The 15,989-nt window shown below is 38.0% G+C and overlaps 1 protein-coding gene across 1 annotated transcript; it reads left to right on the forward strand.

Moving 5' to 3' along the window:
- The first annotated feature begins 4,822 nt into the window (after positions 1-4,822).
- On the forward strand, positions 4,823-11,259 carry LOC128936828 (photoreceptor outer segment membrane glycoprotein 2). Its single transcript, XM_054276063.1, has 3 exons — positions 4,823-5,566; positions 9,203-9,449; positions 10,858-11,259. Exons 1-3 carry the CDS (start codon positions 4,986-4,988, stop codon positions 11,122-11,124), a joined length of 1,095 nt encoding a protein of 364 aa, XP_054132038.1. The 5' UTR covers positions 4,823-4,985; the 3' UTR covers positions 11,125-11,259.
- Positions 11,260-15,989: the final 4,730 nt, after the last annotated feature.

Below are 15,989 nucleotides of genomic sequence, written 5' to 3' on the forward strand. Positions count from 1 at the left end.
ATGCAAACTGAAAGAAAAAAAAAAGCTTCTTGCTCTGTATTGTACAAAAAGCCTTCATACAGCAGCACTGCCATCTCCTGCTTGTTTGCTTCTGTGCATGCCAGTACGTGGTTTGTGTTGCAAAGCAGCCACAGGGAAGGTGCAGTTTTCTGCTACTAGGTAACTGAGGCAGTAACATTTTCTAACACTCAGGGATAACGCCTTTGTAGTTCTGCAGATGCATACAATTGTCACGAGTGAACTTTTTTTTTTAACATAGGAAAGTAGTACAGCCATTTGTCAGGTCTGATATATCACATTCTAGCTGAACAATAGCTCAAAATGTGTACATTTGTGTGCTTGTGCTATACCCAAGGAATACATTATACCTTTGAATATACTTCCGTGGAGTTAATCTGTACACAAACCAACACATTTGAACAGATCTAAAATATTCCCTGTAGTCTGCAGGAGTGCTGCAAATCCAAAGCATGAATGACTCGTGCACAGGATTAATTCGATGCTATTGGGGTGTATTTGATCATATGCAAGCATTTGTGTGGCCCATATGCAGTTGGTCCAACAGGTCCCAGATGTGTCACAGATGCTCTGAATCATTCGGACACAGGCAGGATAAAGCAGGTACTGCCAGAAAACCGAGTTAGTATCACAGTCCTATCAGGCTACTTGTTCATTGCTTATCATAAGCCAGGAGATGACAGTTTATGCTTCTGAGAATATTTCTACACATTTACAGTGCCTGGTGCAGGGTCTCTTGCAGTTAGTCATGTGCCCACTGAACTCTCTCTGCTGTGCTAAGCTCAAGCCTACAGCTCAAACCTGGTCCTGCTTAGGGATTCAGTTCTGGTACTGACATCACCTCTAACTTGACCAAGCCCTGCTGCAGACTCAGCTTGTTGCCACCACTGTTGCCGGTTCAAACCAGCCACATCTGTCCCACAGATTGCTACATGCTGTGCTCAGAAATGCCAGAGGACATGACACTTCTGCTTTTGCTTCTGGTTTGGAATAGAGCTAGATAAGAGACTAGGACAGAGGTTTCTACTAGAATGTTCTTGAACCTGGAAAGCTTCCCAAGCCAGAACCTACCGTGAATCATACAGATGATCCAATTGCTCTTGGATACTTGAATTCTTTTCTAGGACAATCACATTCAATGTACAGAGAACAGAAAATTGCATCCAAAGCAACAAAGTATGGAATGATGGGTAAGGAGCATAATAATGGATATAAATAATAGTTGCCTAAGATAGATTTTCCCTTCCCACAGAATCACAAAGTTTCATTATTCTCATTCTTCCCTCCTTTGAAGGCATATTTATTGTTAAAATCAAGTTAAGAGCTATTGAAGACATTGGCAGGTACTGAAAAACAGTTCTGTTGCTTTCTAGCCCAAATCTCCAGCAGGGTAAAACGGTCAAAGAAAGTCCTATAAACCATTTTGTTGGTGAGATCTCAGTTCACACTCAGTTAATTGGCCTGTTTTGTAGGATTTAATCTGGTGGCATAAGAACCTTGAAATAAATCTCTTACCTACGATTAGAGATGAAGGAGAGATTACCACAGGCAGGAGAGTTGAAGTGGTTTTCTCCATCTTCATTGGTGAGTCAGTGTGAAGACAGAGCAACTACAGAAACATCAGGAAATCAGTATTTCAGCCAGTCTCAGGATGTCCAATTCAGGTATTTTCTCCATTGAATTCAACAAGTTACCAGTTTCAAGATCCTGTTCAGTCCTCTGAAGCAGGTTAGTGGTTTCTTTTATAATGTCACAAATGGCAATGTATGTTTAGTTAAATAGCAGATTTTAGCAAAATCAGTAAGATAAGATGTGGCTTGTTTATGACAAAATTGCAAAATTTCTGTGAACAATTTGTATCTAATGAGTAAATATTATTAAAAAATAGCTATGCTATGTCTTCTTCAATAGAGTTAGGAGAATTTGATAGCAAAGGAACAGCTAGGCAACATCTTGAAAGCAAATTGTATGGTGATGGAAGCTGTGTTTAAAGTTAAATCAATTTTCATTAGACAAAGAAAGCTTGAGAACAGTATTGATAGTATGGGAGAGATTTCCACATTTATTTGTCTTCTTTTGTTGAAAGAAGTATTTCTCCCTTTATAGAATAAAATCCAGTTTACTGTCCCATAGCTGGGGAAAGTATGTCTGTGTGTATACGATTCATAACTCTGAAGTGGCTCACATGCACAGGTTTTTAAGAACTATGACAGAGGCGTTAGTTCCACTGAAATGCTGGGAGCATTTGTGGCTTTACAGTAACCCACTGCCAACTATGACTTGGAGAAGAACAGACACATGTTGCAGAGCAAGACTGACATTTTTAGCTCATAACTGCAGTTCAGCTCTTCCAGCTGGAAAAACTTTCTTCATGGTGCTCAAAAAATTATACCACACAGCTGTGCATGTGTTACAATAGATCTTACACTGATAAATGTATTCAATACTTTGTTAAACAGGGAAAGAATAATGTTATGATGCATTTATAAAATTCTTCCTGATGTGAAGAGAGTCTTATTATCAGAAATAAATTCAGTAAACTGTTAGCACAGGTGAAAATCTTAACATAAGTATCCATGTAGAAGGCTAGGAACAAGGAATGGAATAGATCACTTGCTCTTCTGTCCCAGACTCAATGCACTCAGGATTTCATGAGAAGTAGTGTCTCCCAAAGATCAATCCCAAGCATATCAGTGACAGCCAGGGTCAGTCAACAAGTGGCCTTTGAACTAAAACAACCAGTCATTCCACCCCTTTATCTGGCACTAGGACTCCATGAAATCACAGATCTTATGCTGCTGGTGTGGGTAGCACTGTAAGATAGATGTCAATATTCCGTGAAATATGATCCCACAACAATACTAAAAATTCACAAAGGAAGCTAAGAATACCTCATGAGAATTTCTGGAGACAAGGAATTACTAGGAGAATTTTTCTTGCACGGAGGTTTTTAACTTTTTTTAAACATCAGGCATCTGAAAATTGGGGATGGAATAGCTCCATGAGATTGAATGTATCCCCACTGATGGAACTCAACTTCAAATTTCTTTACAGCTAGAATATGACAAAGTCTCAAATCTATATCTTCCAAAAGCAACAATGCCTCTGGAGTAGATTAATTTTAAGTAGAGCAGAACCATTTACAACTTTTGTCCAAATAGTAAAACTAAATATGTTTAGCAAGTAGGGTGTTTTCAGTGACACTGTAACTAAATGTGTGCTGAACAATTTTGAGGCATTGTTCAAATATGTGCATGTGTTTCACAGAAATGAACAGTGAGTGATGCATTCATGAGTGCTGGCCATTGAACATGAGCTGTGTATCAGCAATGAGTAAATTTCACAACAGATTCTCGCTGTTGTGAGCTCTGAGGCCTGGGCATCAGGGGCAAATAGATCTATTAGCAGCCATCATTTACAGTTATTTAAGGTCAAGTCACAAACTGCTTAACTGGTGAAGCAATCAAAGATACTGTCTCCAGGCTTAGCAGGCTTATTCAGGCTGTCAGCTGAACTCAGGGAGGCTTAATTCTGTACCACCAGAGCATGATCCCTTCAAATGAGGTCTGAACAGTACTGGAGAAAAATGGTGTGAAGCAAGTGGTGGAATTTTATAAATGACTATTCTCTGGACATTTCTGTAAGGTCTATCATTTATATGATTATCACAATATGATCACAATAAATATTCAGTCATAATTAATAATCAACCTTAACAATCATTACAATTAGGACCATATTTCTGAACTTTAAAATTCAGAAAGCTGCTGGCCTCAACACCTCAGGAAATAGACTGATAAGGAAAAATACTGTGCATTTTGCACACTATTCTCTGTATTGTACAAAAGATACACAGAGCTGAATAGCTTTAAGAGGAATTAGTTTTCTCTGTAAATGCAGGAGTAAATAAATGAAACTTGAATTAATTAGATATCACAGGCCTTAAAATCTTAGTGTATGAAGATATTTAACCATATCCTAATATGAATCACACAACCTATTCCTTGCCTGTACAAACTGAACTGATTCCTTCTGACGTAAACACATGAAGATGCTGGGATTCTGTTACCTTTTCCAACTGCACTCTGCAACAATCTGCTTATCCAATGCTAAGCTTCACTGCAGCTGGGGACCCTCTACTGGGTCAGTGCAGCCCTACTTCTGTACAGCTTGTCTGTGCTCAGGTGTTTTTCATGCTGTTTTTGCTGATACAAGTTTTATTCAGTAATAGCATCCACTAACTTAGAGATATATAAGCAGCATGATATTTTCTATTTCCCCAGATTTACAGGATTACACTTTACTGTTTATAAATGCCATTGTATTACTGGAATTAAATTACCGTATAATTATATAATGCAGAGTTTTTACAATATAAAATCACTCTAATGAGAGTTGCCAAAGGAACAAGACAAGCAAGATTTCTGGAAAGAAAAAAGAAGGCTGTATATATGTTTATTCATCTTTTGAACAGAAACCTGACCATAACACAGGAATCTAATAATAATAAATACGTGTAATTGTTAAAAAAAATAAAGGCAACAAGTAGAAGGGAAAGATGCTGGGAGTCATCTGAAGGGAAAGGTAGCAGACCAGTTCACTTTTAGATATCAGGTCTGCACAGAAAATTGGTCTTGACAAAAATTCATAGGAATCCAGAGTCTCTGTTCATACTATTCACTTATTTTTAATTGCTCTAGCTGGTCCTTAGAACTTATTTTTTTAAAGTGATTCACATTGTTACAAAATTTAAGCAATAAATTTCACCAGGGCACTCCCTTGGCAGGACTCAGAGTGCGTGAGGCTGTACAGGAAGTTCTTTTGTAGGCTCTATAAATACCTGGTCAAACAGACAGTAATCTCTCTCCCTCTTCTTCAGATTTCCACTGCACGCCTTGGATCCATGCTCCTAATCAGCTTATGAGCTTCCCTTGACCTACGCTGCTTTTCCTAATGCGTGTCTGACTATGGCTGTCCTCAAAGTCAAATTCACCAAAACCAAGAGGGACAAATTGGCTCAGATCTTATGGATCCTCAACTGGGTTTCTGTAGTGAGTGGGATCATTCTCTTCAGTCTTGGCCTCTTTCTGAAAATAGAGATCAAGAAGCGCAATGAAGTGATGGCAAAAGGGGACATTAACTCTGTCCCCAACATGCTGATCTCTGTAGGGGTCATAGCATGTATCATCAACTTTCTGGGTGGCAAAATCTGCTATGACTGCTCAGATGCAAACAAGTTCTCTCGCTGGAAACTAGTAATGCTGCCATACATCGTATGTACCTTCTGTTTTACCTTCTGCATCCTGGTGGGTGCTCTCATGTGCTATACCATGAGGAACGAGCTGGAAGAGTCTCTCTATCTGGGACTGAGGGATGCCATTAAGTTCTATAAAGACACAGACATACCTGGACGATGTTTCTTAAAGAAAACAGTGGATTTGTTACAAATTGGATTCCGTTGCTGTGGAAACAATGGCTTTAGAGACTGGTTTGAAATTCAGTGGGTCTCTCCTCGGTATCTGAATATGGCTTCCAAGGAGGTTCTGGAGTAAGTATTTATCAGTCACAGCAAAAAAATCTAGAAGAAAAACTCTTTTGGGACTGGAAAGCCCTTTTTTCTGGACCTTTGCATCATAATTTTAAAAAATGTAGAATGACTAGGTTACTCACAAAATATGCTAAATACATGCACAATCAAAAGCTGCCCTTTGCTAAGCCTTTAGGGATGCTAAACAAAGCAAAGATGTATTTCCTTTTTCAGTGTGGTGAATTAGCTACCTCAAATTTTGAATTTCATTTATAGTGAGCTGATAACAGTAAGAAAAAAAGGATTGTACTATCAGTACGTTGCACAGTCAATTCTAAGCACTGAAAGACCCCTCTTCTTCAAGGTATTAGACTTTGCAATCCCAAGTTCAAATCTGTACGTTCACATGTGAGAAACTGCCAAATACCACATACACTGCATAAAAAGCAGAAATCTCCCATTTCTTTCTGCTGGTGGTGCTTCACATGATGTAGCAACTGTGAAATTATATGCACAAAGAGTGGTAATACTTACAGAAAAGGTAAAAATCTAAAACTTACAAAAGTAAACAATCCAGTCTGTAATAATTCTTCTAAAGCTGAAAAAGGTCTTCACTGTCAAGAGAATAGTAGCTTCGTATTCCCAGGAAAGACAAATGGAAAGAGCTTGACTGGCATTTGTAAATGCTACATTTTGTTGAACTCAAAAATCAGTGACAATTTAAAGCCAGAGAAAGGGAGGCCAAAGGTCTTAATTTTACAGAATTTGCAATTTGAAACTGCCAGCATAAGCAAAGCATATATAGAGAGCTGCAAATATACCAGAGGGCAGGACCTAGGAGAATAGGAACAAGAGGGCATCAGTATACAGAAGACACTTGTCTGTGGAAATAAACCAATACAGGCATTCTCAAGAGAGAGAAGTTAGAAAGTGTCACACAGAACAGACTGACCAGAGCTGTTTCAAGTCTTGGGTCTATGCTGAAAAGCAACATGACAACAAAGACTATCCCTGGGAATTTAGGAGTAGTAGCTTAGTGTGAGGTCAAAAGTAAAATATACTTCCTTTTATTTCTGTGAGAGAGGCAGAAACAGTAATGTTTTACCCAGGGCTTTAATTAAGTTGTGTTTTATTCTGAAGGCTCCTCTGTGCTCTGCCATTGTTTTGAGAATACACTGTCAGTTAGGTTTTGCCCATTTAGGCAGAAGGTGGCAGTGAAATGTGTGTGAGGAAAGTAATTTGTAAATGTCTTTTGCTGTGGGTAGATTGCTTAATATTATCTTGAGTGGCAAAATCCAAGTTGGTACTGTATAACAAAACTATACCATGACTTCCAAAAATCTACTAGTGAAACATTTGATATGAAATACTTGGAAGCAAAGCCCAGCTGGTGATGTTCTGAAAGGATGGAGAAGGAACCAAGTCTTTCTTGGTTTCAACTTGTACTCTGTGTCAGTAGTTTGTAGATCAAGAGGCAAAGCAGGTGAGATCTGACATACTGTGAACTCACATGTAAGCTTTGCAAAACTGAACTTTTCACCTTCCTGCAAAACCCTCTTCTACAGATCTCTTGCCAACACCACAATTTAACAAGGCATGGAAACAGTCAGTGGGAATGGTAGCAACATGAGGTTACAGCAGTACAATGCTACCATTGCTTTGGTTGGGTAAAAACCATCTTTGCTCAAAAGCAAAGATTTGCTTTACAATACCATAATTACTTTGAATTGCAACAGCAAATAGCAGTGAATGTGTAGCTCCACCAATTCTTTTACTGAAGTCTTCCCTTCCAACAGTACCAAGACACAAATGAAATATTTTTTTAATTTGCCACTAGCAGAGGAAACACAGTGGCAGGAGGATATAACCCAAGTCTGAAAACTGCTACTGTTGGCAGTAGAAAGGACTCCTCTTTATACCACTCCCAGAACAAAAGAAAGTGTTTTAATTGATGCTTGAAATCAAAAGAGTTGAAGAGATTGTATGTCAAGCATCTTAAATGCTGTACTATATTGGGGTCATTAAATATATATAATACCTTGAAACATGGAGGGCCTTTTGCCATCCCAGGTAAGATCTTCCCTTTCACAATGTGCCAGTCTTCTCTCCTCTGTGAACTTTCTCTTCTCCTCCCACATTGGAGCCCTCTAGTTTGTGCCTCTCTGGCTCCCTTCCCTTCCAGTGCTTGGTTTTGCCTATGCCCACAACATGGCTCACACACTTCAGTCAGGGATATGGTGGCAACAAAATGAAAAGCTAGACTTGAAAATGGAGAAAAATTCATGCCTATCCCACTCCTTACTGGAGCAGGAAATGGCAGGTGAACTTCCTGGTTTACCTGGAAAGAACTTTGAGGAAAATGTTTTTGAGAGAATTTTAAGTAAAACAAAAAAACCCACTACAATCCAAATTAGAGGAAGAAAAGAAGAAGAAACAAAAAGGGAGGTTGTATTTAGTGGGCTCACAGCAATAAAACAAAAGCAATTTTTCTGCCATCATAGCACTGACACAAATACTGAGCTTCCTAGCAACTTGTGTTACATTTGAAGGTCCCAGATTCCAGGTCAAGACTGGACCACAGTGTTTCTGCTCTGTTTACCTAATGAGCTTCTTTTAATGATTTCCTTCCCTCTCATTTAGATCAGCTGTACTGGAACAGAAAAATATTATTTGCAAACATTAATAAATGAGTAAGTTTTGGAAAATACTAGAAAATTTACTATTGACAAATAGTGAATGCTGTATATCTAAGTGGAATTATCTATCCTGTATTCCGGTCCCCTTACAAAGGGTAAATGGCCTGGACTTGATAAATCAGAACATGGTTTTCACCCATAGGGCTGTCTCAGGAAATCAGCCTTTTCCACCAAGCATAAGAATAGATACATGCTTAGAGGCTGCTTCCCCAAGGTGTGAGTGTGTCTCTCACTCAGATACTGTCCAGTTTCTGGAAAATCTCTTTCTCGGAAGAAAACAGATGCTAAAGATTCATTTATCTTCCAGAAAATCTTGGTTAATTTGAGACTGTGTTCTCTGCCCATCCTATAATTTTTTTTCCTATTCCCCTTTATCTTTCTTCTTTCACCACTTGTTTTCCACCTGATCTTATAGAGGAGGGAAATGAGTATTTTTAGCAACAAATACATTTCTTAAATTTACAGAAAGTGAAGTTACAATAAGTAGAATTTTCCTTGTGAATTAGTCGCAAAACATGTGCTGGACCAGCCCTTGCAATGGGTACAGTGGCAAAAGGCCAGCAGATGATTTCCAGTGCTTCCTGTGGCATACAAAGTTGTTCTTGTATTAGGATCCCTCTCATGGAATGATTATGCTGAAATATTAATCCAGAAGTAGTGAAATACAGGATTTACAGGGATATAACTTCCATTAGATATCCACTAAGATGAACAAGTCCAAAAATTGTCTTTAGTATTCAGCACAAAGATACCTAAAAAGGCAACATCTCCTACACCACACTTGAATCCAATATTCAGTGTTCCTGCAGTAAACAACTTTGCCAGTTGAAAGCATATCCTCATTTTCCTTTTGTTATGTTGGAGAGGCCTACATTGCAACAGAGTTGTGTTATTCTAAAATCACAGGCACTGCCTGCTGCTGCCACCAGGTTTGTAACGCCCAGACTTTGTCCTGTTGCAGCCGTCTGAAGAGCAACGTTGACGGGAAGTTCTTGGTGGATGGAGTCCCCTTCAGCTGCTGCAATCCCAGCTCACCACGGCCCTGCATCCAGTACCAGCTGACAAACAACAGCGCTCACTACAACTACGATTTCCTCACAGAGGAGCTCAATATCTGGATGAAGGGGTGCAGACAGGCCCTGCTGGATTACTACACTGGTATCATGAGATCCATTGGCATTGCAGCATTGCTTATTTGGTTGTTCGAGGTAAGTCTCACAAAAAAATGGTCTTTATCGGATTAATAAGTCTTCTGTCTCTCCAGCATGAAAAACAATGACAGTGTAACACATGAGAAGTGCCTCAGCATCCAGTATAAAGGCCACAAGCACATCAGGAATGTTGAAGGATTTCTTTTAGCAAAGACAACTTTTCCAAAGTCCACAGAGTAGAAGGAAATCTTGTTGAGGACGAGAACTATCAGAAACCATGTATATAATTTATAAAGCTTTTTCAATAGAATATAGCATAATCCCTTCCCTGATGCATTTATGGGATCAGATACAGGATGATAAATGCAGTGACACAACTTCAAGGAAATTTGGTGAGAAGGTCTGAGTGCTGTTTTAAGAAATATATAAAATATGAGTAGGTCTTTGGCTCAATGCACTAATTTTGTTTATAATTAAAATTGAGCATTTTATTAATATCTCAAAGCCTCCTTTTCATATTACATAGTTTCACCATATAGACAGTACTTGCAGTAGTAGCATATCATCCCTTTAGAAGTAGATTGGGCTGCTGGTTATGCAATCAAAATAAGCACATCACAGGCAAGCTACATGCCTGCAAAGCTGCAGTGCTCCTGCTGACGTCTATAAGGCAGAGCTCTCTGGATGTTGTCATCTGCGGGTAAAGGACTCCCCAATGGCACAGGCTCCAATACAGTTTTCTTACCTTTTTAGCATGTTTTAGTTTTCTGACTATTGCTCTATTTATTACATAAATATTAACATTGTAATTTAAGTAGTTCACAACAGTTCTCAGGCAGTTCTAGGAGGGGCTGTGGTGGCAGAAATAACCTGAAGCATGTGAAAAGCTGTGAGGCAGCTCTCTGTGTTCCCTTAAATATTGACAAGCTGATCCTGATTCCAACAGAACAATGAAAGTGGAACTTTTTCCTAAGCTTAGACTTCAGCCTCTGCCATCCTTCTTAATTTTCATGCCTTGGCATGCTTGACACATATGGCTTACAAGGGAATGATTAAACCTCCTTGGAAGAAATATTGATTTAATCAATGTCAGTGGAAAAGAAAAAATCCACTGAAATTAACATACTACAATTTTTTCTTTCCTAGTGACTGATGGATCCATTAGTTGATCATCCATTTGACATCAGTTAGTTGCAGTCTCTGAGGCTACAAGGTTCACGAGTAATTCTAGGTATTTATATGCAAGGAGGATTGCTACCTGAAGAATGAAGAGAGAATCAATCCATCTCTCCCTGCTATCTTTCTTTTAAAATGTAATTAACTGGAAAAGTGGTTAGACATATTGTTAGGATAAAGAGTCTGTCTGCTTTACACAGTTATGAGGCCTGTAAACACACAAGTCAGAAAACTGAGCGATAGGACAGGCTGCAATTTCAGCTGTTTAACCATGAACTGTTTCTTACAGCTCTCTGTACTCATTGGTGTCCGGTACCTGCAGACAGCCATGAAGAATGTCCTCCTGCTAGGAGATCTGGAGGGTGAATCAGATGGTTGGTTACTAGAAAATAGTTTTGTGGAAACTGCCAAATACAACATCAACATCATTAAGAATCTCGGCAAAGCCAACCAGATCTCCACTGTCTCAGGCATGAACGACCCCAACATTAATGTTCAAAACACAGACTGTGACAAAACTAATATTACAACAAAATCTATCCCTGCAGCTAGGTAGGCAAATCTTCCAAGAAATGGCATCAAAAGTGTAGCTTTGCTCTATTACAGTCCTACAGTCACCAGATTTTATCTGGTGGGGAAAAAAAAGTAGAAAAACTAGTAAATTGAACAAACCAGACTGGTGACAGCTCCAAAAATGCTGATACTTCTTTGTATGGATGTGTTTTTACTTGTAAAATTCCTGATTCTCAACACTGCAAGAAATTTCTGGAATCTCCCCCACTTTCTCTACTTTACTTAGAGACTTCTATCATGGTCTGAATGCATCACAATAATCATTATGCACAAGCAAATATTTCAGACAAGGTGAGTCTACAAGTACAAACATACAGATTAGTTGACTAGGAACCAAAGATGTCATTACACCTATAAAATCTCAGGAGCAGGGAAATCCCAAAAGAAATTATTGCACTGGATAAAAAGCTTATTTATAAAAAAGAAGACAAAACCTGAAGTGAAGATTCTGCTGGTGCAAGTTAGGAAAGGGGAAATTTTAACAAAAATATACATATATGACAGCCTACAAGAATCCACCATGTATATGAAATTCAGGTGAAATCAATAAAAGTTACCACAAAAGTATTTCACTTGTTTTTCCCAAAATGTCTGAAGTACCTTTTCACTTTCCCCTCCAATAGTTTAGAGAATGCTAGTTGCCCCACTTCCCTGAAAGTCAGAGTACAACTGAGAGGAGTTCTCTGCTTAAGAAAACTGCTGGCTTGTGCAGGGGTATTTAAACTTCCAACTAGCACAAGTTTAAAATCAAGTAGATACTTTCTATGAAACAAAAGCTGATGATCCTAGATGCTTGAAAGCTCCTAGTTTCAAAAGTACTTAGCACACTGATCCAGGGGTGGGAAGGTAAGAGGTTTGTAATCAATGAAGGCAGACAGACTGACAGCTTGCACATCATGTCCCTGCTACAGTCCTCAGGAGCTCTGTCAATGCATGGAGTGAAAGCCTTCAATGCACAAAACACCTGAAGTTATAGGATGCCCTAGGACTGTAACTGATCATTAATAGTCAGCAGGAGAAAAGTACCAATAAAAAACAGAGGTGGAAAGACCAAATGAAATATTTTGCACGTTACTGCTGTGAGTGCATTCTTTACATAATCAAGTAAACAAAATTTTATCACTGAAATATTTTAAATAAAACCATTCCTGCTTTTGAAACTGTGCAAAATAACAGTAAAAATTTCTCTACCTAAATATTGTTGTATCCCATGAGAAAAAGCAAAAATTATACTATAAGGATATATTGTAAATAAATTGTGCAATGCAATAATCTGTAGTGTAATTCCAGGAGTCTATGTGCATGACCATAATTTCAACTGTAATTCCTTCACTGCCTAACATGATAGGCCTACACTTAAGTATGTTAAAACCCCTTCAAAGAACTAGATTTATAAACTGAGACTTCTTTCTACAAGAACTGTTAATTCTCCCCTTTGCACTGCACTTACCTGTATGCCTACTTCTTGTCTTCATTGCAATCACTTTGCCCAGTGGGTGATTAAAACTTAACTGGTGTGTAATTCCTTCAGCCATTTCTGGAAGCCAGAAGTACTTACCAGCAGCTCTATAATTAGCTGATGATACAGGCTGGAAAAGAATGAATGCAGAAAGTTGTGGTTCCTTGAGAGATCAGGGAAAAGACACTCCTTGAATTGCTAACTAATCAGATTTTGCATGTTTTTCTTTAAATGCAGTGTAATTTTTTTCAGATAAGTATGCCAAGTGTCATCTGTGTCAGTCAATAGCAGTCACTTCCTCAAGACAATTTTATTCTATTTTGGTACAACAGTCCTAGACCTCAATAACTAAAGCTTGTAGAATTATAAGAACCGTAAGCTTACTCATTTGATAGCTTTCTAGTTAATGGGTTTGTCAAGAGTCTGCTCTGAAAAAACAGATTTGGAAGGAAGAGTGAACTGATGAGCCAGCCTCAGCATCTCTGTCAAGACAAAAAAATGCCATCCAGCAGCAGCTGTAACACATTACCACAAAGAGCAGAGGTGTAAGTATCCAGCTATACATTTTCTCTAGCCCCCACATAGCTAATTTACTTGCATATGAACAAAACACATTTGACCGTAAAAGATTAAGCAGCATTTAGCACATTAAACTTTGTCTCTCAGCTAACTGCCCCAAACTGCAGCAGTGGAATGTGACTGGTTTTGAAATTAGCTTACTTTCAGCATACATCTCACAGGCAACAGTCTTCGTCTGACCTATTACCAGTAATCACTAAGTCATTAGACTGCTAATTTCTATCCTGTCTAGGCATTCAGAGTCTCCACCGATAGGGATACATTACAAAAAGATAATAGCTCACTTCACAGTATCAGGATAAAATTTACTTTTGTTAATAAATACTTTCTTCTTTATTTCCTCAGAACATGGAAGTGCTACACCCTACATATCCCAGCTTCCTTTCTAGCACCTGTCATGACCATTTAGGTTTCCTGTAGTATTTAACACCAGAGGCACTGGATCAAGGAAACAAACTCAGGCAGCAGCACAGACTCCATCTTTAACTCTCCGTAATTCATAAAGACAGAGATGGCATTAGTGAGCCAAGCCTTTAAGCCAGGGCATCTGCTCAGATACAGAAATAAATACGATTCAGGGGACACTTGTTATCCTATTTGTTACTAATGCCTAATCCAGCCAAAATTTATAACAATACAGAAAATTCCAGAGTAAGGAACTTACCTATGCATAAAACTGTCTTCTTTATCAAGTTATTAATTTAAAAAATAAAATAAACACTGTAATGTTCAGTTTCTGATGAAGGCACAATGAGAGTTTCTTTAGAAACTGCATGTACTATGCTCTTCCTTAAAAGCTTGCGCATTGCCACTGAAAACACTTGCTCTATGTTGATCACAGAGAAAAAATAGTAAGAAATATAAACATGCAGCACATCTAGGATTTTGTTAAAATGAACATAGTTCAAGCAGGACCTTGAATGAACTAGTTCAAGCAGATCTTCATCACCTTGGGATGAACATCTCAATTCTTGTACCCAAAGAGGCCAATATTAAATTTCAGGCACAATTAAGGAGGAGATAAAGTTCTGCAGTCTTCTGAGAAAGGCTAACAACACATCTTCACAAATACAGCAAGGACTTTGTTGTTTGACAACCTGTACTTATACAGCACAAACTATACTCCTTTTTGACACTGATCTCATGAACAGGAAAAACAAAAGTCAGGTCCCATTTCAATGTCTCATGTTTAACTCTGTACCTGGTCTCTTACTCATGGTTACACAAAACCACATATATATCACCTCTTGGAATTTCAGCTTGCTCTCCTTCAATGTAAATTTCCTTTACATAACTTCACTTTTGCGAACGATTTTGACTGTACTGAAACCAACTTCAGAGAAATGTAGCTAGGATTAGAAACAACTAGATTTGAGACACATGTAAGGAAGTCGATTTTCATTATTAGCCATTTTTTCCTGTATGAACCTTCCAATTTAGCCTACCTGGAAAACACTGATAAAAACAAAGAGAAGAGATTGTGCCACAGAAATTAAACTACTTCTATTTTTGATAAAATCTTTGAACACCTTGTCAAGTAATAGGTTAGAAGAATCTAAGTAACAGCATAGATGCTGTATTATGAATTTGAATAGTTTACATTGGAGATTATTCAAGGTTGTTGTCTAGAAAATAAGTGGATTTCAACCATAATGCAGAGCATATAATAGTGAAAATACTCCTCTACATAACTTTATATATTGAGATTTTTATTACACAAGAAATACTGCTGTGTCTTTTCTTTTTTCCCTTAATTAACAGGATTCCTCTTCTAATTTTCTTCAGAAAATTTTTGTTAGTAGACTTCAACCTATCTACCTCTACCTTTCACCTTTTCAGGAAATCAGTTCTTAAAAACCATTTACTGAGAATAAGCATAAAGAGCAACATCATTAACACCCAAATGGTGCCCAAAGCTTGAACAAAGCGGTGAGAACATGATGACAACCAGCAGCCTGTAACTTTAAGAGCAAGAAGTACTGGCCATATCTGTGTAAAAGATGTCTTGACTGCTTGCTTAGGTCTATAATAAGTCATTTTTTTTTTTAAAGTATGTATCACACAGCACATGAGGCCAGCACCATAAAGTTTCCCTTTCTAGAGACTAAGTATCTGCCAAACAGTACAGCCAGTTATTCAAGAAGATACAAAACCAGATGCACTCAACTAGATCAGTTTCAGGGCATATAAATATTAAATTCTGTACTTTTAACTTCTTTTAGAAATTTATGTAGACAGTGTAGGAATTTGCATCTGTAAAATACTAGGACAGGTTTCACGTGGAGCGTATCTTTACATAAGAAAAGGCATCCTATCATTCCTTACAGTATGACCAAGATACAGCCTACATGGATAACTGATAGTTTACCAACCATTTTCCAGCTCTTCTCCTTTCCCATACTGACAGACACCACTATAACACACTTGGTAAAATGAACTGTGCGGTGCCAAAGGTCCTCCAAATAAAAACTGAATAATCTACAAGAAGTTACTTTATTTCCTTTTTTTTTAAATATACATATACAAGATATTTTATTTCAAAAGCACAAGAACATTATACAAGTTTCAAATTTACATTTTTGCAATTTAAGATACCAGTATGTGCATTATCAAATAACTTCTGTCAGCTTGGATGGAACAGAAATAAGTGGCATAAGCATCTTGCAGTCACTAAATACAGATTATACTCACAGTGAACAAAACTGCATAGTAATTTATGAAATGAAAGATGACCACGCTAGTCAGTGAACTATAGGGGAGCCCATTTGCTAAATTAGTATGTGCAAATGTAGACTCAACTTTCCTCTCCC

The sequence above is a fragment of the Melozone crissalis genome, unplaced genomic scaffold (assembly GCF_028551555.1).
Source record: "Melozone crissalis strain CALT ecotype California unplaced genomic scaffold, PUWL_Pcris_2 ptg000018l_1, whole genome shotgun sequence".
In the NCBI taxonomy this organism is placed as follows: Eukaryota; Metazoa; Chordata; class Aves; order Passeriformes; family Passerellidae; genus Melozone; species Melozone crissalis.